The sequence below is a fragment of the Psittacula echo genome (assembly GCF_963264785.1).
Source record: "Psittacula echo genome assembly, chromosome: 4".
Taxonomy (NCBI): Eukaryota; Metazoa; Chordata; class Aves; order Psittaciformes; family Psittacidae; genus Psittacula; species Psittacula echo.
The window spans coordinates 36,126,043-36,150,821 of NC_137738.1; the positions used below are offsets into that span (position 1 = coordinate 36,126,043).

General features: G+C 37.6%; 1 protein-coding gene across 1 annotated transcript in view; it reads left to right on the plus strand.

Annotated features, from left to right (window-relative positions):
• The window catches only part of PRKN (parkin RBR E3 ubiquitin protein ligase), a gene marked incomplete at both ends in the record, with an annotated part of 739,613 nt that overhangs the window by 372,565 nt on the left and 342,269 nt on the right, over positions 1 to 24,779 (plus strand). Inside the window, 2 exon segments of the mRNA XM_080615879.1 lie at positions 19,800 to 19,809; positions 19,813 to 19,859. Coding sequence (XP_080472005.1) covers positions 19,800 to 19,809; positions 19,813 to 19,859 — 57 coding nt within the window.

Below are 24,779 nucleotides of genomic sequence, written 5' to 3' on the forward strand. Positions count from 1 at the left end.
CCTCTGAGTCTGTTAAGATCTGCACTGTAATTGCATCTCAGTAAGAAAATTTACAGCTTCTACACATTTGTGAAGAAAAGAATAGATTAGTGAAGCTATTGTACAATATGCTTCAATACAGTACATATCCTTTGACAGGGGACAAAGGAGGAGGATTTTTTTACAACCTCATTCATCGACTTTGCTAAACATAAATCATGAACCTTGCTCTCCACCTAGGAGAACAAAACCTGCTTACTTTTCCTTCTTTATGGTGCAGAAGTTCTTCTACCTTAATCATTTGCTTGGCATTTTGTGTTAGTGTACAGTTGACAGGAAGGATAACTGGAAGGGAGAATCGTGACTGCCTGCTGATTTGAATATAAATCTATATGACTTTTAGTATGCGTGAGTGCTTTTGAAACAACTACTGCTAAGAATTTTTAAGGAAGTCAAGTAAATTTTATTTCTAATGTAAATTTACATTTATTTCAATAACGTGCATCTCTAGCTTCATATGTGGTGCGATACATATAATCAATTTTATTTTCCATTTGAAGTTTCACTCAAAGCCTGCAGATTGCGGAATATTATCAGTAGGCTTTATATTAGATGTTGTATCTTGTCTGCTATTCTTAGTTATGGCATGATTAGTATAGTGAGCTGTTTCTGCAGATTTATTTGCTTATGTATTTTAATGCATGTTGCAAGACACACAAACGTAACAGTTTAAATATATTTGGGTGAATTAATAGTTCTAAAACTGAAATGTGTCAGCTATCCAAGAACACCATGTGCAAAATTTGGTAGACCTTACTTCGTAATATTTTGTGGAAGCCTTAAGAGTATGTCTACTTGCACATGAGCAGTCAATGAAAAATGTTAGCTAATGAATATTTTTTTTTTTGGTGCAAGTGCTGTAAGTTTGAGTATTGAAGTTTAGAATTCATTTGCAATGTCTAAGAAGAGCAGAGTAGCAGATGTTTGTGAAATGTTCAAAGAGACATTTTTGAACTTGCAAGCCAACGGTATGTCTTTTCTACATAGGTTTTTTCAGGTGTTGGTGACTTTCGTTTCTTACTTTTTAAAATTAGTTACTTTACACAGAGGACAAAATTATCAACTCTGGTTGGTTTTGCTCCAAGCAAGGTTAGTAATAGCTGAACATTATCACATTTCTGCTAGACTTATGAGAAATATTATTGGAGGCCACAATCGAGTTGTCTTTGGAGATATATTCACATTTCAAAGCCTTACCATCACAGGTGAAGCTAATTAGCAAGCCTAATAATTTCAAGAGAGACCTGAGGTCAGCAGGAACAAGAGACGCAAATATCAGATACTTGTTACTTTCAGATCTCATCTGAGATATTATGGGAAGGTTCTGGGGAGGAACTTAAGCTATTGCTGTCTGCTGAGCAGCTGGCCATTTGGCTAATCTTGCACTTCAGTAAGCTGAGAGCTGTCAAACCATCACCTTTTACTCTTTCTAACTTTTATAATATTTTAAAAATGGGTAACAATAAATTTAATCTAAATGTGACAGCTGAAGAAAATTTTACAATATCAGGTGTAACAATGAGAACTCTGCCCTTTTTAAGAAAAAGACACTGCTTTCATGTTTTTATGAATTGATATTTAGTAACCAATGTTCAGTGTGTCATTAATGAATCATTGATGGAAGATGGGAAACAGATAAATGTTCTTCAGAAACAAATTACGGCAAAATAATGTGTCCATTGTGTGAAAATTCAAGTATAGTTCAGATTAAGCATTGGTTTTGTGGTGTATGTATGCACAAAAATGTTTATGTGCACATGGATTGATAGCATGTATCAAAAAAATGAACATGTCTTTTAAACTTACGTATATATGAATTTATTTCATTAAGAAGCTGATTTTATGAAGAATGTTGCTGTGTTTTCCATTTTACGTTTGTTTTTTTTTCTACTGTACTGAGGCAGATTTGAAATCTAAGACATCCTTGAGAGTCCACAGTATCAAAAAAAGAGTGGTACTTGTTGCATCTTTCCAGCTTTCTCAGCCATGACCCCTTTTCAGCCACTTTCCAGCTACTTAAGACCCCTTTTCAGCCACTTTCCAGCTACTTAAGACAGAAGTACTCCGTTCTGATTAACAGAATATCAGCATAAATAGTTGTCCTGGGTTCAGCAGTAGCAGTCATTTTTTTCTCCTTAGTAGCTGGTGCACTGCTGTGTTTTTGACTTTCAGCCTGAGAACAGCACTGATAGCACCGATGTTTTTAGTTACTGCTCAGTAATGTTTAGTCTGGCCAAGGACTTTCTTAGTCTCATGCTCTGCAAGGGAGGAGGGGAAGCCGGGAGGATGCAGAGACAGGACACCTGACCCAAACTAACCAAAGGGGTATTCCATATCACAGCACATCATGCCAAGTATATAAACTGGGGGCAGTTACCCGGAAAGGCTAGATCACTGCTCGGTCAGGCTGGGTATCGGTCGGTGGGTGGTGAGTGGTTTTATTCTCTTCCCTTGTTATTTCCCTTATCATTATTACTATTGGTGGTAGCAGCAGTGGTTTGTGTTATACCTTAGTTACTGGACTGTTCTTATCTCAACCTGTGGAAGTTACGTTCTTTCGATTCTCCTCTCCATCCCTCCGGGAGTGGGGGGAAGAGGGAGGGGAGTGAGCAAGCAAGCTGCGTGGCTGACTGGGCTTAAACCACTTATGCATGTTTGTACATATAGGTATATATGACTGTGGTACTTCTAAGTGTTTTTGAAACAACCACTGCTAGGAGTATTTGAAACAATCACAACTGATTTTTATTTCTTTTGTGAATTGATTAATGTAACATGCATTTCTAACTTTATATGACATATAGTGCATCTCCTCATTTTCATTTCCCCAATTTCAGTTTTATCCAACACTTTTTGTTTTATCCTTTATTGTCAGTGTCCTAGAGAGAGAGAATATATGCAGAACAAATTATTTTAGTTGCGACTAATGAGTATCTATTTAATTGAGTTTGTTTTGTGAAATTTTTAATGCGTTATCATCAATTCTACAGAAAAGAAGTGCATTCCACTAAGAAAAAAGTGAAGATATAGACAGTTCAGTGAACTGAAAAAGATGTAGAGAGCGTCATCTGTCACTGAAGCAGAAGTCAAATAAAACTAAGTAAATTCCTAAACACTCCTATAAAGAGCATTGAAAAATTATGAACACTAAATCAATTAAAGCCTAATTTTTAGAAGATAACTTAGACAATTGTTTAAATCAAAGAAACAGAGCTATTAAATATAACAGAGTCATAAAGAGTTGATGATTAGCATTTGTGTTGATAATTGAGTAATCCTTTTAGGCTGTTATGTCTTCAATAAAATCTACAAGAATAAATGTGATTTAGCTTTAGATATACAGAAAAAATATTCTGTATTTTTAGCTTTATAAAACTCTGTTAAAAAAAAAAAAAAAAAAAGGAACCTGAACATTTGCTTTCCAGTGTGGTTCATTTTTCTAGGTAATTTTTGAGTCATAAAAATCATTGACATCTGCTATAGCAGTATTGTCAAACTCTTATTATTGTAATTTAACAACAGTTGGGAAGAATAAAAGGTATTTGTGGAAGATGTGTTTGGTATTTATGGCATAGAGAAACAAGAGTGCAAATATTACAGATAGAATGAAGCAGCAAGGCAGAAAAAACTTAATATGCACATGGCAAAATAATTTTAATTTGCAGAAACTTTGCAAAACTTGAGAACAGCTGTATGAGGCATAAGTACCAGTGTGCAATTTCTGAAATCAAACACATGAAGGACTACTCATAAGACAAAGAACCTATTGTAATATGTCATATATTTAATAATATTATATTTAATATTAAATGTTGCTTTACACTTCACAGAGTCACTTAATGATCTAATATGGAACAGCAACTGTTGTCATAGGCAATGTTTTAAATAACAATTCAGTTCCTCAGTCTAATAGCTCAGTAGGGATCATTATCAGACTTTGTACAGGCCTAATTCAAACAAACATTTTAGGAGAATGTATGAAATTTGACAGGACGTGTATACATATTGCTTTCAATAGACATTTGGGGCAAGGTACTAATCCCTGTTCTAGAATATTTTTGATGTGCATCAGTTTCAGGGGCATAGGGGTGCTGAGTTTTGTCAGGGAAAACAAGAAGGGACAGAGAAATACATTTGAGAAACATGTTATGAATCGTAGAATACTTTGGTTTAGAAGGGACCTTCAAAGCTTATCTAGTCCAACCACCTGCAATGAGCAGGGACATCTTCAACTAGATCAGGTTGCCCAGAAGCCCATTCAGTCTGGCCTTGAATATCTCCAGGGATGGTGCATCTGCCACCTCTCTAGGCAACATGTGCCAGTCTTTTACCACCCTCATTGTAAAGCATTTGTTCCTTAGGTCCAACTTGAATCTTCCCTATTTAGTTTAAAACTTGTTACCCTTTGTTCTATGGGAACAGGCCCTGATAAAATGTCTCTCCCCATCTTTTCTAAAGGCCTCTTTAAGATATTGGAAGGCTGCTTTGAGATGGCCTCTTGTGCCCTGCAGCTGAGGGGGAGGAAGGCTTCCCTCCCCACCTCCACCCCCCCCCACCCCCCCCCCCCATAGTGGGCTTACAAGTGTGCTTGGGTTTTTTCATGCCTTCCTCTATGGAACAGAGCACAGCCCCTTGCCAGAATATCACTGAGCCATTTGTTGCTTCTGCTCTGCTGCTTAGATTATGTATCTGCTCCTTAGCTTGTGTATCTGCTGCTCCCCTCTGCACCTCTGTGACTTGCCTTTGCCAGGCTGCAAGGGATGTTTTTTCAAGCTAAATTGAAGAATTCATCAGTCTGCTCCTGGCTGTGACATGTGCATTGTGTTTATGCTTGCGAGCATCAGTTCTGAAATGGGTTAGGAAAAACAAAATAAAAAACCCCCATGAAAACAATAACAAGTAAAACCACACATGCAAACACACACAAACCTAAAGAAACAAATAAACAAAAAAAATCCAAACCAAAGCCAAATTCCATCAAACAAAACCACAAGAAAGAAAAGACAACCCACAAACACACACACACACACACACACACACACACACAAACCCCACAACAATCCAATACCATTTAAAACAAACCCACAAAGGCTGAGAACAAAAAATAAAAATAAAGAAAAAACCACCAACAACCAAAAAGCCCAACCAACCAAAAAACAAACAAAAAAGACAACATTAAAACAAACAAAAAACCCCACAAAAAATTGCACACACCCAAAACAAAGGGAAAAAAGGGGGGAGGGGGAATAGGTATGTATAATGGGCACACACTGTTTTATTTCTCTCTATACCAGTAGTGTGGAATAGGCTGGTATACGACTGGATTGAGTTGACATCAGTGTAAGGAAAAGAGTTTACATATTTTGTATTGGTGGTTATAAACATCTGAGTGTGCATTACAGTCTTGTAATTGTTCAGAAGTGGTTGGTGTAACTTTAACAGGATTATTAGCTAGAAATATCTTTTTCTTAGCAGCTCCTGATCATTCAGACCTGTTTCTTCCTTTTCCTCTCCTTCATTTTTTGGATGTTATTAAAGGTTGACTCTGAAGACAAGGCAGTTTCTGAAGCCAGTCTCTGTTCTTTAGTTTCTTCTATAAGAGAAACCAGTAGTGTTCTAAGTTTCTCAGCTCTTTGGCAGAGAAATTCCCTCTTCCTCCAAATGAAAGTATTTGCATAAAACTTCATTTAATGTACTTAAATACATGTTTACTTTAAAACTTAGCAATTTTCAAATGCTAAGCGATGCAGAAATAGTATTTCTATATAATGATAAATGATAATAAGCATTTTAGTGTAAGATGTAATGTGACAGGCTTAAGATTGTTATCAACAAAGACAGCAACAAAACTAAATTTTCCTTAAAGGGAAAATCCAGAGCAAGATGAGGCAGGGACAGTGAAAATAAATTCAGTCCCCTGGTGGAACTTGAAACATAGATAAAGTCAAGTTAAAGTTGTTTATAAATAACTGTTATGAACTTGGTGCAAAAAGATTCTGATTTGCCATGTGGTTTGAAAATGACAAGAAATAAATCATAGGGGTTTTCTTGTTAAGTTCCATCAATGTTTGTGACACCTTAAGGGAGCTGCATGAAGACATTTGAAGACTAATGACAATGGAGACCATTAAGAGAATGACCATTTTCCCAGTACAAGTTCATACATGGTAGTGATATTGCACTAGCAAGTCAAAGTTAGAATACTACAAAAAAAAAAAAAAAAAAAAAAGGCACCAATGAAAGCATGTTTTTGTATCAGTACAAAGAAATTTAAAAGTAATTCCTTCCTAGTGGAACTGAAATGCAGTAAGCAGGATGGGAAAAAGCAGTTGTGCATCAAAAGTTTTCATAGTTTTTTAAAAATAATTTCTCCAATTACACTCATAACTTCCTCCTGCAGAGGGGACCTGTCTTACATTTGATCCCTGGAGATCAACTGAGGCTGTGGTTGAAAATACTAACAAAAAAGCTCAGTATCAATGAATAGTGATTAAAATAGTAAACAAGTGTGCATTGCTAGATAGGAAGATAAGAGAAAAAATGATGCCTACTCTGCTGACTGCATGAATTGGCATATGTGCATCTTCTTTGTGTATAGATTTCAGATCTTCCTCAGAGTTTTTCTAAAACTATAAATTTCAACAAAAACTTATCTGAGTCAGTTTCAGTTCTGTGTCACTCTAAGTGTGTGTATGCCTACAGATTTATTAAGCAAAATGGAGTGGTGAAATTTCTTCATAGTTATTTACATATGATGATGATGATGGCTTGGTTTTGCGAACGAATATTTGGGAAGGGCATTACCCACACTCACTACAAGCACGATGACTAAGGGCAAATGGAATAGGCAAAACTGATTGGAAAAAAGCTGCATAGGCAATCAGGAAGATTCGGCACGAGACTGTCATCTCCTGGATCAAGCTGGAGCGACCAAAGACCTGAACCACCTGCAGGCATGGTTGGACCTGCAGCTTCCAGTGCACCTTGTCACCTGCCGTTTCGACCCTCGCCTGTTGCTACAGGGCTTTGCAAGTGTGAGTAAACCCTTCCAGCCTGTGCAATGGATTTTTTAGGTGAGGCGCAGCGTGCACAGAACTGGCCCTGCCCTTTACACCTGAGGTTTATCTGCCACGGCTTAGATAGCTTGGATGGTGACAGCAAATTCCTCAGGTCTTAGGTTTTGTAAGAGTGTCCTTCTCTTAGATGGAAGACCTTACAAGGCTAGACGAGCTCCATCAGCCCCAGCTTGAAAATAGGAGTTTTCCTTCTCCTATGAGGAAGGCATGTCTTTGCTAACGAAGATTTAGAAAGGGTTTTACCCTTGCATTCTGAACAAGACTGTCATCTCCTGGGTCACTCTCAAGTGACCAATGACACAATAGCACAACATCAAACGTCTAGGTGGCATTCTGACTTAGAGGCGTTCAGTCATAAGCCCGCAGATGGTAGCCTCACGCCAGTGGCTCCTCAGCCAAGCGCATACACCAGGGGTCTGAACCTGCAGTTTCTCTCGTACTGAGCAGGATTACTGCTGCAACAACACATCATCAGTAGGGTGAAACTATGCATATGTATACATACATGAATATATACGTATATAAATACATACGTGTATGTATTTCTTTCTTTCTTTGTCTTGCTTTCTTCTCTATAAGCCATCTTTAGTTATTTGAAACATTTTAAAACATTTTTCCTCCTCACTAATTACCCTATTCTTATTTCACTTTGCACAGGAGACAAGTCTGCCTGTATTTCTGATAAAATTAGGAACCAGATACGGTGCTCTTTCGGCATGTAACTGCTATTTGCAGTTTTCAGATTGCAAATTCAGTTCGTCTTTTTTCTTGTTTTGTTCACAGCAACAAAAAGAACAGTCAAACCTCTTCCCGTAAGGTGCGTTCTCTGTGACCACTGAAGGCAGTAGCATACAAACAGCTGCCAAGAAATCCAGGGCCAGCCTCTTGAGATACCCTGTACCGCAAGGCTGACTGCACTCAGAGATGTTACCTTTATGAATCTGGCCAGCCTCTTCTTGCGAACAAATTGACAATGCTGATGTCAATCTTGGACTATACTCATGAGCAAGGCTATGTCTTTGCTCCCCTACAGAGCCTCCAAACTGCCTGACTTGTATTGAATTTTCTAACAAAAGAAGTTATATTTATTCACTTCTGGTATATGTGCTTGAAAAGGAATTGGACCATGTCCTGATCAGGAAGCATGTGGTAAAAGTGAAGCTACAGTATGATTCAGTCTGGTTATATAAAGATAAAACCGTTTCAGAAAGTCATTTATTCAGTTCAATGCATTTGTAATCTAATCTTGTGTTTAAAGGGAAATACCAAAGTAAGGAGAGAGAAAAGGCATTTCAAGGATTTCTGTCATTGAATTTTCAAAAAAGTAGCTCTTTTTCTTTCTTGTCCTTCAAATATTGACTGAAATGATGGATATATAGTTGTTATATTTTTGTGGGAGCATCTCCTTCTCTGTGTATCTGCCAAAGTAATTATTTTAAAAATAAATATCCTGCAGTAGATATTAAATCAAACTGATTTTTCATAAAAGCTTTTACTTCTTCACCATCTTTGAGAAGTAAGTATGATGGTCCATAGGAGTAGAGGAATTTTTGACTAGGCATTCTGACTCTAAGTATTTGTGGCCTCTATGGCTAGTGAAGAATGGTCATGATAGTATAGCTAGATAAATTGGTCCCTACCAGGTCCTTCAGTTGTGAATGGCAAAGTTGTTAAGCTGCTTCCCATGAAGAACGGCTTACTGTCTTACGCCTTGGTCACTCTGTTGGTTACCTTCTTGCATCGGAACTCTTAATCTCTTTTTTGGAGTCTGCTGAAACCTTTAGACTCTTTTTCTTTTCCTTTTTTTTTTTTTTTTTTTTTTCTTCTCTTCTCTAAATTGCCCTCCCATGGAAATTCTGTGATCATCGTCAGGTATTAAAGGTTGTGTTGGTATTAATAGTCAGTTAAAGCACCTTTCCATCAATAAGGCTTCCTCATTTTAGTCGCTCTTGGGAGCCAACAGGTTCTCAAGTAATGCCAAGTAATTCTCTCCCCTTCTTTATTTATCAGCTTGACTATGCGATCCATTTTTATTTCAGCTGCTTGCTTCATTATATTTCATTGGTTGGCAGTTTTCTTCAAACAAACCCAAGAAAGCTGTTTGGATTGTTATTGTTTGCTTGTTTGTTTTGTTTTGTTTTTCTTTAATACAGCATTTTGTCCACTATTTAAAATTGGGTTATAATTATTCCACTATTTTTATAATGCCTGTATTTTCTTATTAGAACTTTAGTTTCATAAATCTAACCTTTGTACTATCTGGCATGTATTGATATCTAATAATGTGTTATGGTTCACTTGGCAAAATGTAAGTCTCCTCAAAGATTCTCTGTAATGGTGCTGTCCTGGGATTAATGGAGAAGCAGAACAACTGCTCAGAGCTGCAGTTACCTTCCTGCTGTGCCCTCTTGGGTAGTTTCTCTTCCTTCTCCTACCTCTTCCTTTAATCGTAGAGGAAGCTGTACTGGACAACATAAGGGAAGAAGAAGAAAATAAAGCTAAATCTCCTACCATTTTTCACCTCTTTCTGCCTATCCCGTAGTTACCCAGATTTGAATGGGAATGACATATTGCTGTGGACAGTGTACTTCCTTTTACCTTCAGCATTTTCTCCTGTCAGCTGGAAACCCTGTAATGGGTGTGCAGGCACCTTGAACAGCTCTCATTTGACCCTTTAGACTTTGATTCGGCAAACAGTTTTGTGGGTTTGTTTTTTTTATTTTTGATGATGTCAATGGGGATAAGTGTTTGCAGGTTTAGACTTCTGTACTGCATAACTACGTATCATTTTCACATAAATAGAAGCATAATTTTTCCAGAAATAAGTATCTTCTACAGATGCGCAACCAGGCTCTCTTGTGTTCAGCTGTGACCTTGAGAACTGATTAACAGCATTGTACTCTAAGGGCATGCAAGGCTTCACATAAAGCAAGTGGAGCATGCACAGGCCCTTGAGGGGTACTTAGATTATCTCGTACACTCTAGTGGTCATTCTTTTCTCTTTAATGCTATTAGGTGTTTCTGGCTTATGGCAGTCTCTAATACTTTTATCTTTATTTAATTTCTGTGCTAAAGATTTTATGAATTATCCTATTACAATCCCTCTTTTGTGTTTTAAATGCAAAGTGCTCTGTATGTCTGGTATGCTTAATATCTTCTCCAGCTATTACAATATTTTGGTTTGTTTTTCTGGTTTTACAATATCATAAACTTTGCCCAGTAAGAAGATCAGAAGTTAGAGAGTTATGATTAGCCAAACTCAAATAAGCAATGCTTGTGAAAAGCATGCAGAGTGCTCTCAGTACAGAATACTAAGAGGAAAAAGCTTTTCGTTCAACTCACTGGCATTTCTTCCATTTTAATGCAGTAAGTTCTAGATACTATTGTTTAATACTAAAAAAAAAAAACAAACCCAAAACCAAAAAACTCAGGAAATATTCTGGGTACTATTTGTATAGCTTTTGATGAAAATCAGAATACTGCAAAAGCCTACCTTTTTTCACTGATTCAAATAAAAAAATCAAGATTATGATGTGCCTGCTTCATAATGCAGGCACAGGGATTGTCTTCCAGTCAATGTGGTGTCTATACATAAGTCAGGCAGCACTTTAATAGGCTTCTTCCTAGTATGAGATGTTCAGATTGGCCTACATAAGCAACAAAATATGTGATCTTCCGCATCTGTCATCTGAAAGGCCCAAAGGAGTTCTTTGGTCAGAGGAAGAATAATTCATTTCTTGTTTCAGAATTTAGATATTCCATTATGGCTGGGTCAAAACTAGAGTGTCTTCACTTTACAAGAGTATCTGTGTTTGAAGACGTGTTACAGAACCTGGGTGTCTGAATTAAATAATGTGACCTTCATAACTCTAAAAATTTTCTTGTTCCTTTGTTTAAATGAAATTATTATTTTGTTTTGCTTATTTTTAAGCAGGCAAGTAAATTGGTTGTCACTAGTAGCAATCTAGAAAGTATTTTTAGAGAGCAAAGGGGTTAGAACTCTCTGTTCCTGCTAAAATATCTCATCCTAAAACCAGAAAAATGCAGTTTCTATCTTGATTAAAAGAAAGAAAAAGGGGAGTGTGTGGATATCGGAAATTAAATGAGTGTCATTCATCTAACAGCTCATCTCAACAGTTTGCAGTCTGAACCATTGGTGTCATCTCTGACCTAGCATTAGTTTTCCTTGATATGCCGTGTTTCACAGAATCATAAAATTGTCAATTGATGGAGGTTGAAAGGGGCCTCTGGAGGTCATGTGGTCCAGCCTGCCTGCTCAAGCAAGGTCAGCTACAGCAGAATGCCTGGACCAAATAATTTTGCAAGTACGAAGTCCTCACTTAAAGACTCTCTTTTGGGGATGTTCAGTGTCCAGCCACAAGAGAAAAAGGGTGAGACTGTAAACACTTATTTCAAAACATTTTGGTATATGAATTCAAATAAAGTTATTTAAGACATTAAGAGCATCCAGGTAGCTATATTCAGTTAGCTAAATTATCAGAATAGTTATTTTAACAGCATACCTTATGTTTGATTTAAGACCTCATTTCTTTCACACACTATTTGAAAATACCTAATTTGCTACATGCAAAAGTAGTACATTTATTATTATTTAGTGACAGTGGCAAACTGTGAAAATCTTGTTCCAAATTAACTTGTTATTTAGAGGCTCATGAATTATTGCATCTTTGACTTTCTAACTCTATATTTGTATTTGAATTATGTTTTGCTTAATGAAACATCACTTTCTAGAAATCTGAGCAATTTAAAATAATGACTTAAAGCATCCTACACATCCCTCTCAATCTTATTCCCAGGTTTTGTGTCTTTAAAGTCAAATTTGTGTTACACAAACAGGGAAGCAGGCTATTATTTTAAGAAATCATTAAAATGACAGATGATATTGAGTTTTTGAGGAAGCGACAAAAGAAAACTGAAGACAAGAGTGAACAGTAGCTGTGTCTGGAAGACACTGTGATGTCTATACAGGAAGTGTTAGATAGAGTGCTCCTCCTGCCTCATCTCTGCTTTTTATTCCTTGCTATCAAAAAGCCCAAGAACCAAAACCTAAGACTTTAAGGGCTTTTTGTCTGTCAAAGTTAAGGTATTCCAGTGTTCCTGGATCTAGAAAGAATGGGGAGAAAAAACATAAATGTGTTAGAAGTGCTGTCACCCTATGTGAGATGATTGCTTCACGTGCCGCTGTGGCAATGTGGCCACTTCTGCTCTGGTTGTAGTGCATCTCCCTATCCTGGGAAAAAGAATAGAAATTGAATCTACTGAGAAATAATTTTCTTTTCTCTGATGGCTTTCATTTAATACAATGTTTAGCATTACCTCTATATTTCTATAGAGGTGTCTGCAGTATGCTGTTAGGGTCTCCATGGTTGAGGTTCTGTAGAACTTCTAGACCTAAATTTTGTGGCCTCAGCTCAGTAAGCAATTAAACCTGTATTTAGTTTATTGCATCTGAATAATCCCATCAAAATCAGCAGGATTTAAATGCAGGTGTGCGTGCTTAGCTCAGTCAAGGCCTAGACTCATCTGATCTGATCCTTTTACGTTTTCTGAATGCTATCCTCACATCCAAAAATAGTACTGGAATATGTTTAATGAGTTTGGTTGGTTTTGGTTTTTAATAAATAATTCCTCTTTAACTAGTTTCGAATGTGAAGGGGCAATTGTGTTATATGACCTCATGCTTTGGGGAGGGTATGGTTAATCCTGATGAGATGTTTGAAGTGATGATTTAGTTCTACATAAATGTATATCTTTTTTTGCCTCTGCAGACATGCTAGTGTACTTGCTCTGTGTATGTGGAGTTAGTCATCTGGAAACTCAGCTCAGCTGTTCAGATAGAACGTGTTTGTGTTGACTTATTCTAGTGTGGGAAGAAGAAAACCTAATGCCTACTTTGGGAACCATTTAGACTTCATATCACATTTGAAGCCTAAAACTACATCATTGCCTGCATTTCAGTAGCATCAAAGTGTTTTATTAGGCTGTTATATAAATGCCACCTTTGAAAACGTGCATGCTGTCCAAAATTGTTGATAATTTCATAGCTGCTTTTTGCACAGCATTAGCTTCCCCTGTTCCCTACTGAATGGAATTTGAGTGGTTTCTGCATAGCAGTGGCACAATTTGTACTCAAATTCTTTTCTGGAATTAGACCAACTATGTGAGGTAGAAGACAAAATCCTAATAACTTTTGAAGTTGACCCATATTGCTCTCACATGCTGATAGAATACTGGGAAGGTTATCCTCTCAGTCACCACCAGCAGATTTGCTCAGGATTAATTCTGACTCCTGACTGGTGCAGAAACAAAGGGTTTTGCATGGGTTGAGTTACCTAATGTTGCCCTTCAGTTACCTGAGTTTTTATTTCTATTAATTTAGAATCAAACCTGTGTGGTTTCTCCTCTCCAGAAGCAACTGTATGTTCTGTCCTTCAGCTGTCATCTATGCAACTTGCAAAACAAAGTTGTATTTATAAATGTCATTTTGATATATAACCTTCCCAAAAGACATTGCTGCATTAGAGGTGACAGCAGTCTGTGCCACCAGCTATGCTTTCTAGGATATTTCTGAAGAAACCTTTAAGGAGGCCACCCTGATTAGATTAAAATTGTACCTGAGCTACTTCATTTCTTCCTTATTAACTTACATCTTTTCTACCTGTTTTTATTCTGTTAAAATTTGTTATAGTATTTCCCTCAGTGTTTATTGTTTTCTTGAAAGTGAAAGGTTTAGTTTTGAGGTTGTTACCATGAAAAAACAGCAGAATAATAGTTGTCTGTTCAGGGTACCATGATGTAATCTTTGTCACTGCGGTGTTATACTCTTTGTATGGAAAATTTCAGACCTTTGTAACAGTTTTGGTTCAAGTGATATTATTTCCCTTAGCTTGCTTCACTGCTGTCAAATTTTTGATGCTTTGTTGTCTGTTTACCCTCACTGTACCAAGTACCCTCTATGTCTCATTCTACCCTGAAAACCCTGGCTCAATCTCTTCTGAGGTCTGCAAGTTTTTCCGTTTCCCAGCAGCTCGGCACTCCAGCTTATTTGTATTTGATTGGCAACCTTCAGTTTTGATTGTTTGATTTTAAAAAAATACAATTAGAAAGGCTTACAGAGTGAAATATTTTATATGCTGGTTTTATGGGTATAGCTATATTATTGTCATGATTTTAAATGGCAATGACATGAATTTTGTTTGCTGGATGAGATGTTAAAACCTTCTCAATTCCTGCCTTCAGAATAATCTTTCTTTTTATTTTTTTTTCCTACTTTTCTAAATCTCTTTTAATGATGCCTTCTAGGTAAGGAGATAATTTCATGGGACTTCTGAAAACACAGTTTTGTGGCTGAAGCTTTGCTCACTTTGTAACCTACGTGTATATTTTGACAATCAAGGCTGTTTCATGACTACTGAAATAATTTTGCCTTTCAAGAGGTTAAAATAAATAATTCACAAAGCTTATCTTCACCAAATACCAAACTAGAGAGATGTTTGCCTTGGAATGTAAAGGGTTTTTAAATTCAGTGCTTAATAGTTGACTCAAATACAAAGCTGATAGTCTTGTACCTCTTGAATGCTGCTAAGTAGTGTTGTTAATGCTTGACAAGGTACCCCCACAAAGAAGGACTGAAGCAGATTGATTTACTGAGCTGTACTTCTTTACATTTATTGCTGATGGATCATTCTCCTGACCATAATTGCAACCAGGTTAGTGTCAATTACAGAATTCTACAACTGATTTTGTGTCCACTTTTGTTTCCTAAACTTGACCTTTCCCTAATGTCACATATACTAAGCTTAGCTACATCTTGCTCAGAAAAGGAAAAAGGAACATACAACCCCACCAAACCCCCAGAAAACAGCTAAGGTTAGCAAGGTTATCTTTACTGTATAAGATTGCTCTGTAAGAAAGCTCCTGAGGTTTTGTCTAGATTGAATAGAATTTGAGAACAGGACTTGTAGAATATCCAATTTAAGATTATATTCTACAACTTTGAAGTTTGCATCTGCAGGTTTTTTTCATTGTTTATGCTAAATTTGCATGTACTCCATTTTACCTAATTTTTTCCTTTTATTGTATACTGTTTAACCATCCTTAATATTTTTCCTTGTGTGCTTTACAATTTCAGTGTTTCAAAACCACTCTAATCTTTCAGTACTTAATGTTACACTATCATATAAAGCAGAGGGCAAGTGTCAAACCTATCGCTGAAGATGATGGTATTTTACTTCCTCCAAAGTCATTAAGTATTGAGGAAGGAGTGAGCAGTTGGATTTCAGTGTGTTTTACAGGCCATACCTGTCTGGCATAGACATATCCTAGGGTGGGAGGGAAATCATAACCATGTGCAATTAAAATGCCTCCTAATATCAGTTAGTTGCAAAAAATACATTTTAGAATTGGTGATTCTCAGTCCCATTTTCCAAACATGCTTTCTTTTTAAAGTATAATCTGTTCTTTTTTCATACTTTCTGTTTTCTTATTTACTTCTCTAGGCTGGATTGTCTTGTTTTTATTTATTGTCATCCTAGACTTGTTTTCTCAATTTATTCTCTTGTTTCTTGAATGTTACTTGAAACTTAAGTTGTTTAAAGTGATTGGAATTTAAAGTATTATGCTTTGAGTCTAGAATTCGGTCCCAGTTGTGGTTTATTTACTGCCTGTAGCTCTATTTACCCTGAGTGCATAAAAATTCTTTCCACATGAATCTCCTTTGGCATGTAATATTTTGGTGTGGGGCTAAATTTGACCAACTGAAAGGTAACAAATTCTGACAAAAAATTGTTCATATTTCATTTGTTAGGTCCACGAAATTGTTTTTATCTTCAATAAACACCTTCTGGGAGATTGTGCACAGTCTAGCTTCTACTCACGTTTTGATAATTCATTCCACCAGGGTGTTTTTGTTTTCTTTGACAGATTTCTTCTGCCCCATTTTCAGTTGAAATTCATTGCAGTGACTGTTCATTTGAGAAATTATGTTACTAACAATTAAATTACCATATGTCCTATCTGAACTTTCTATTCTTTACTGCTTCCGAGTTTCTGCAATAATCTTTCTCTAAATAGTTGATACTGTTGGATAGTGATTCTAAAAGCTCAGTTCTATGACAATTTGGTATTAGAAGTGTGACCAATAAAAATAGCATGGTTTTATGCTTGAGCAGTGAAAGGGGGAACTTTCATCTCTAATTCTGTGGGAAAGTGCTATGCATGGTGAGTGAATGTAGGAAACAGAAAATGCAGGTGGAATCATGAGGAATATAACTGAGTTATCTGTATCTCTCTGAGAAGGGTAGTTGCTTTGGATGGATAACCTGTCACATGGGAGCATATCAGAAAAGCTATCCAAAGCATAAGGAAATAACACAGTGGAAAAGAATCTTTGCCATGGCTTGAACAACCTTTTATGAGGTTATCCCATATGCATATATAAGGATCAAGCAAAATAGTTCTTTTTTCAGCCTCTTTAGGTTTAATGTTCCAAAATTAAAACACAAAAGACTTCCTAAGCATTGTAATCTTTTTGGTGATTCAACTTGAATGTGTGCAGTTTTAGCTTAGTATACAGGAGGGGACTGAATGAATATGGACACAAAACTACTATGTGTGTATATATAGATTTTTATTTATTTATTTTTTAATTATATATCCCACAGCATTAACTATTTTTTTTGTTCTTTCTAAAAAAAAATTAAAGACTTCAAGAGAAATCCCCACCTCCTTCTCCCCTTAATGCTGTAGCCATGAGACTTAATTTCCAACCCCATTCAAAGTTTGGGCTCAAACAATAGTAATATCCCCCCAAATGTTACTACTGTCATGGTAACTTCAGTAACTTTTTTTTTTTTTTTGTATTCTTCTTGTTACTCTTTTCTAAAATACCTTTCACATGTCTTCTCATGAAAACTTCTAGTCACACTTCAGTTCATTATCAGCGCAGGATATGTTATGATCCCATTAAGTGCAGCAAGGCAATGTCACTGACTAAGCAACTTTGCTAGTGCTAGCAGTGTCTGAAGAAAAATCATTTCTGTGTTACGTGCACAAGTCCATGGGACCTGATGAAATCCATCTGCGGGTCCTGAAGGAGCTGGCGAATGAAGTTGCTAAGCCACTGGCCATCATATTGAAAAATCATGGCAGTCAGGTGAAGTTCCCAATGACTGCAAAAAGAGAAATACAACCCCCGTTTTCAAGAAGGCGAGAATGGATGACTCACGGAATTACAGACCAGTCAGTCTCACCTCTGTGCCTGGCAAAATCTTGGAGCAGATTCTCCTGGAAGGCACATGAAAAACAACAAGGTGGTTGGTGACAGCCAGCATGGCTTCACTAAGGGGAAATCCTGCCTGACCAATTTGGTGGCCTTCTATGATGGGGCTACGGAACTGGTGGACAGGGGCAAAGCAGTTGACATCATCTACCTGGACTTCTGCAAAGCATTCCACACTGTCCCGCACGACATCCTTGTCTCTAAATTGGAGAGATATCAGTTTGATAGATGGGCCACTGGGTGGATAAAGAACTGGCTGGATGGCTGCACGCAAAGAGTTGTGGTCAATGGCTCGATGTCCGGCTGGAGACCAGTAACGAGTGGTGTCCCTCAGGGATCGGTGTTGGGACTGGTCTTGTTCAACATCTTTGTCAGTGACATGGACAGTGGGATTGAGTGCGCCTTCAGCAAGTTTTCCGATGACACCAAGCTGTGTGGTTCGGTTGATAGGCTGGAGGGAAGGGATGCCATCCAGAGGGACCTCGACACGCTTGTGAGGTGGGCTGATGCCAACCTTATGAAGTTTAACCATGCCAAGTACAAGGTACTCCAACTAATAGTGAATTCTCCATCCCTGGCGAGGTTCAAGGCCGAGTTGGACAGAGCCTTATGTTTTAGTGGGAGGTGTCTCTGCCCATGGCAGGAGGATTGGAACTAGATGATCTTAAGGTCCTTTCCAAGCCTAACTGTTCTGTGATTCTACTCTTTATGGTGCCAGAGTTGTTGAGTATGTGCATATAGGCATAAACACTGAAGTAAGACTTTCAGCATATACTTTTCCAATTTCAAGGAAGAATGTCTCAGTTTCTCATTAGGGAAGCTGACTACTCAGTTGTCAAGAGACTCCCCATGCAGTTTGCAGTATTCTACGGTTCCGTCCAATATCTAGAGGTTCTTCAGATCCCAAGCCTACATAAATTGTGCCTGGCATCATCTTTGGAAGATGACGGAACTCCCTACTTTGCCATGACATTTCCAGACTTTCTCTCCTTGCCTTAAGAGTTCTGCTTGCTGCGAAGGAATGGATCCATACTGGAAATGCTGTGTTATAAGAATTTCAGTTTATGCTCAGAATAATGTTTTCTCTGGTGTTTTATACTCATACGCTTTATAAGTCAGCAGATTAACATGAAATGGGTGCTTTTGAAAGGTATAACATTAGAAGAAGAAACTAAAATGTTCACCATGAAAACAAATAGTGACTGTGACGTGCTACGAGTGAATTGCCTTTTAATGTGAAATTCAGAGTTTTTTGGCCACTGTACAGCTGTGTAGTTGGTTTAGGTGCAGCCTACAGCAAACATAAGAACAATTGAATAGTAGCTATTCATTTGCTGAGGCAAAAGCAGGTTTAAACAACTATTACTCTGACAGTGCTACAGGCAATGGTGTATCAACTAGACCATCTAATTTCTTTGTAAGTAGAAACATTCTTAAAACAACCTTGTGTTGGTAAGTGTTAAAAATATCCCTCTCTGAAAAAGTAATTTTTGCTTTTCATTCTTTTCTAACCAGCTTGCAAATCAGTGTAAAGTTAATTCACACTTGATGTGAATAGTTGTACGCCTTTGTTTCATGGACAGGCGAAGCAAGTCAGTCTGCCTCATCCTCTCTTTAAGATGAATTGCTAGTTCTGAGCAGGCACATTCTGAATTGTGCATAAATGCCATTTTCTTTACATTAGTAGAAAATTAAGGAAACATAGGAATAGGGAGAATTAGGGTCTTTTCCACTAGGAATGAAGGATGCGGTCCTGTGGGACACCTTGCCTTCATCAGATAAAACACTGAAGGAGAGGCAGTGCCAATGAAGTTGTTTTTTCTGTGCTTTGCTTTTCCGGTAGGAAAATAGGGAGACAGCAAGCTTTCAAAAGGAGAAGAAGCAGTAGATTGATTAAATTGGCTCTCCCAGAATACATGGCTGCATTTTTTCAGAAGTCTGTAAGATTAGAAGCAAACATTAATAAATAAAAATAAAAATAAAACTCAGGTGAGTCTGGCAGTAGTGCTTTACAGTACACAAGGTTGAACCTGGTCTCATTCCTTTTCTTGACAGATGTGTTTGATGACCAATGTGGAAGGCCAGAATGGTAGAAGAGATGCATATCTTGCACATTTGGTTATACTTCCCTTGTGCTTTTCTTAATGATTTAGTGTTGATTATGATAGGAAACAATAATGCATTGACAAAACATAAGTAACTCAGATTAATCAGCTGTTTCACAGGCAGACACTTCCTGAGTTCCCTGGGGTTTCTATCAGCAAATTGTAGTAATGATGCTGATTTGCACAGAGCTATTGTTTCAGCTGTAAATACCTGAATTGATTACCCAGGAGCCCTGGTCTCAGTGTAGCATTGTTTTGCTTTGTTCTTTATTATGTTAGGTATCCTGCATAGCAGGGGGCCTGTAACCACAGCAGAGTCACCTTGGGACTTCAAGTATGGTAATCTAAATGAATTCTTTGTTGCTGTAAATTACAAACAGAACAACAGCAGCCTGCTCCCATAAATATGTATGGTTTCCCTGCCAATGAAATTATGGTGAGGGATAGATCAAAGTGAATTAGTACCTGTCAAACAAATGTGATAGGCCATTTTGTACTTTAATTTTATTCCTTTTTCTCTGTATTGTGACAATTACAAAATTAACAGTTCTGCTCTCCTTTATAGCAAAGGCTATTGACCACGCTAAATATTGTTTGTGGAAAATGCAACACTGACAAATGATTCTTCTGTATAGACCAGCTTGATACCACATCTGGTGCATATGCAAAGTGCCCACAGTGGTGGCATGTGCTGGTGATGTATAAACTCTGTCATCTTGTGTACATCTGAAACAGTGCTAGCTCTTTCTGTGTAACAGGAAGTGTTTGATCTCCTCTAGTTCTTGTTATAGGACTGTCTTTTTGTGTGTGTGTATGTGCTTCCTGTCATACAAAATGTTTCATACAAAATGTTAGTCCTATTATGCCTGTGGTCACAATCACCATCATATTGCTGAATATTTCCCTCAGTATAAGCATGCTCAGTGCACACACATGTGTGCACACTCTCCCTCCTCCACCTCCTTTTCTCTCTTCCTTGTAAAATGGGAATTACTGGATCAGCCTCGCTTTAAAGTGGCTGAAATATTCCAAGAAACCATCAACATTTCTTTCTTACTATTTCCAGTTTCAGCCTTTAATTATCACTTACCAAATGAGATAACTTCATAGCGGGTGACATCTCTTCACTTTAAAATGGTCTTTCAGACAATAAATGATCTACCAGACAAAGCAATTATTTTCTGCTGTTCCTACATGCCTAACAAAGATCTAAAACCAGGCACTTTAAAAGAAGCATTCATGTGAAGATCTGAGATGAGATTAAAGAAAACCCATCTACATTTGGTAGGGAGAGCCATGCCTTGCAAACAACTTTTTTATTTTGCTAACCCTGATATGCAGATAGATCCTAAAGATCTGTGTTAGCAAAGGGGGACTCTTTCCAGGAGAAGCAGCATAAGACAGACTGGAGAAATCAGGAGAACTGGGACAAAATAGCAGGAGTTTCCTATTGCTTTTTTCCTTTGTATACACTGAGGCTAGAATTCACTTGTCTGAAGATAAAAGGAATGAAAAAAAGGAAACATTAACATTATTCCTTATTACTGGTATTGTTTTGTCAAAGCATTTAAATAGTTCTATACATGCTTCCTAAGAAACAACATTCCCTTGAAATTAATTTTAATAAAACATGAATGGCTCTGTGATGGGTACATTACTCAATCCTACAGTAATAAATTAAGGACACACCTCAAGGTGAAGTCCTGCCCAAAATAATCGTGATCCCACAGATTAGAAGTCTAAGATACTAGAACACTGGTTGTATGAGAAACCCCCCATGGCAGGGGGGTTGGAACTAGATGATCTTAAGGTTCTTTCCAACCCTAACTATTCTATGATTCTATGAAATTGGATCCTGATTCTACACGTGTATGTTAGCAGCATTAATGCAAGTGCTCTCCAGTGGCTTTAAGGGGCTAACTGCTTATCTACTATAGAAAGGCATGCAGTCATGTCCTCTGTAGATATTTTTCCAGTTCTAGCTCCTGATGAATTACTGGCTTTTTCAGAATAGCTGTGACTGTCCTCACCACATGCCCCACAATGTATTTTGAATGTGGAAAGTGTGCTTACTTTTGCCTACCTGCAAAGTATGATATGTTCTGTTTTGCTGTCCTTATTTATTGTTTTTTTCAAATGCATTGTGATAGTTGATACAAACCAACTACCATGCCACCTGAGTATCTAATGCATCCATTTTACAGGCAAGATAATTGTGAAACAGAGGGGTAAGAACCAGCACATCCAAAGCTATGGACTTGCAAGGCAGCACTGAAGTAAGCAGCATTGTTGATATATGCTGAACTCTCACTTACTCTTAAGGGACTTAGAGATTTTCACAACTTTTATCAGTAAGATTATTTGTCAAGCTAACAAAATACTAATCTTCATGCATTTATATTTAAAGCTACTAGTTCAGAGAACTTCAGATGATGCAGTGAATTGCAGAGTAGTGTCAAACGTCTTCTCTTGCACTGCTGCTTCTGCTGGCAACTGGATTCAGGAATGCTTCCTGCTATGGTGCAGTGTTTGGCTTCTGTGGTGGTGTGCTGCCAGGCAGCTGCAGGGCAGCTCCTGTGGGCAACAGATGGCAAAGAGATCCAAACCTCAGGATGCTCATATCTTTCATCCTGCTGTAGTCTAGTTCTTCAGCTCCTCAACAGTAATATCATCTGTGCCTCTGCCTTTGATTTTATCTAGAACAGCAGTGTACCTCCCTGACTTAGACATCTGGTTACTACACCACTATAAATAATAATTACATTGACATAGGTGTGTTGTGGTTTTCTTATACACCTCTTGCGGCCAAGGAAGGAGTAACAGGAATTAAAAAAAAAAAAAAAAAAAAAAAGTTAAAAAATCTAAGGCTGTTTAATCCAGCTGGATATACAGAAGTTCTGTCTACAGCTAAAGGGTAGGCAGCAGGAATAAAGAATGTTAAAACTGCAGCTCAGAAGAACTCAGTAAATGAAACCGTGTTTACTTCAAATATATTTTCTGTGGTCAAGTTACCTTTGTCAGGCTTTGGCCAGGATGGATCACAGACGTGTATTCTTTAGTGCTTTTCACTCCAGTAGTATGAAAAAATTCTTGCTTTCCAAAAGGTGATACTGTTTTCATAATTGTTACAGGCTTATATATATATTTAGAATCAAAATGGTTGTGTATGAACATTGTTTGGGATTTCAGTTTAAGAGCAAAACAGGGGAAAATTACAGTGTTTGGGTGTCTTCCTGCTGGTGTATCTTAAAAAGGTTTGGTCCGGATTCTTCCCTGGTGTAATTTTGCCAAGCTCCAGTGATCAGGCAAGAATTACTTTGGCCTACTGAGTCTACATGATATAGAAGTCAGTTTTCTGTGGGAGAACAAAAAAGTGGCTATAGCAGTTGAAAAAATATTTACTTTGATATTGTAAAGGGTATTTAAGTATGCTTTTAAAGTTTAGGTTTATTAAATGATGTTGGGAAGACAATCTTATTTTTAAAAGAAGAGAATTATTTCTATTATTTGTATTCTTTGGAAGAGCTACACATCATCCTGAAATGGAGGTCGGGGAGTCTACTCTTTTAACAGGAAAGAAAATAATACTCTGAAGAGAAATCTCATGTGACTGTAGTATATGGTCTGATTCATCAGTTAATGTGCCAAGTTAGGCTTGGCTGCCTACCCCATCATCATGGTTGTTCCTGTCTCTGCTGCTTCAGTGGGGATGGGTTCTCTGGTAGTCTACAGCTGAGGAGTTGTAAACAGCAGCACAAGCACAGGAAATGTCTGTTTACTAATTAGTGTCTAAAAATATTCTATTCCAACCAATCAGGATTGCAGGTGGACAAATAATGTTCCAGTAAACATGGTGCATGAGACTGAGGCAAGTCTTCAGGTTGTAATAAGTTAGCAGATGGCAAGGGAAACAATTGGCTTCTTAAGCTTAATGAACTCGGAAGCTTATTTGCTCAAGAAGTGTGGGAGTTTGGATTTGGGGTTTTTTGAGATACCTTGTAGCACAATGATGTGTTTCATTAGGAGCTGAGGAGTTGAGTCAGCATATGAGGCTTTAGGCTGATGGGATCTGTGCTTGATGTAGAGGTTATGTGCAATGTACTGGTGAGCTACTACAGCTATGCTTGGCACCCAGCATCCTCTACAGGTGTAGGCTAATGTATATCATGGCAGAATAACAAACTATGAAGCCATCATGTCTGACTTTATGATGGTGTTCTGACTTATTTGCATTTAGGGTTGTATGCCATAATTGTTTCTTTCATTAACTGGATCATTTTAATGCTGGTTTCTGGTTTTGTACATTTTTAAGATTGCCTTTTTCATAGCTGTTATTTTGTATATGAGACACTTCGGAAAAAATAGAAGCCATCAAACCCATATAAGAATCTTTACAATAATGCTTGCTATAGTCAGTAAGTGTTGAGATGTCTGTGTTTTCCTGACCTTGCTGGTGGCAGAAATCTGCTGTGATACCAGATGTCAGACTAAAATAGGAAGAGAGACAGTATTAGAACACAAATTGCTTCTTTTTTACTGCTAGCATTTAATTCAAAATATACTATGTAGGCTTATCTCTGAGATGCACACTCTGAGATTCTGGAATGTATATTAGAATTTGAAATTTTGTACTTAAGATTTTCAGGATTAAAACTGTTTTGTGTTACACATACTCACAATCATGTTTGTGCTCCAGTTCTGAAAGGTTGAGAACTTTGTCTAAGAATATAAACTAACAATGCTAGAACTTAAACAGTGTCACTTGGTTAATGGGTGAAATTCTGGTCACTTTTGTTAACTATATTGCTAAAATTCTTAATGTCTGTAGAAAAATCCATATGACTATCCATCATCCCTAGACCAAAAGAACAGCAAAGAGACTTTATAGAATGATTCATAGAATCATAGAATAGTTAGGGCTGGAAAGGACCTTAAGATAATCCAGTTCCAACCCCCCTGCCATGAGCAGGGACACTTCACACTAAACCATGTCATCCAAGGCCTCATCCAACCTGGCCTTGATCACCGCAAGGGATGGAGCATTCACAACCTCCCTGGGCAACCCATTCCAGTGCCTCACCACCCTCTCAGTAAAGAACTTCCTCCTTATATCCAATCTAAACTTCCCCCGTTTAAGTTTGAACCCGTTACCCCTTGTCCTATCACTACAGTCCCTGATAAATAGTCCCCCCCCAGCATCCTTATAGGCCCCATTCAGATACTGGAAGGCTGCTATGAGGTCTCCATGCAGCCTTCTCT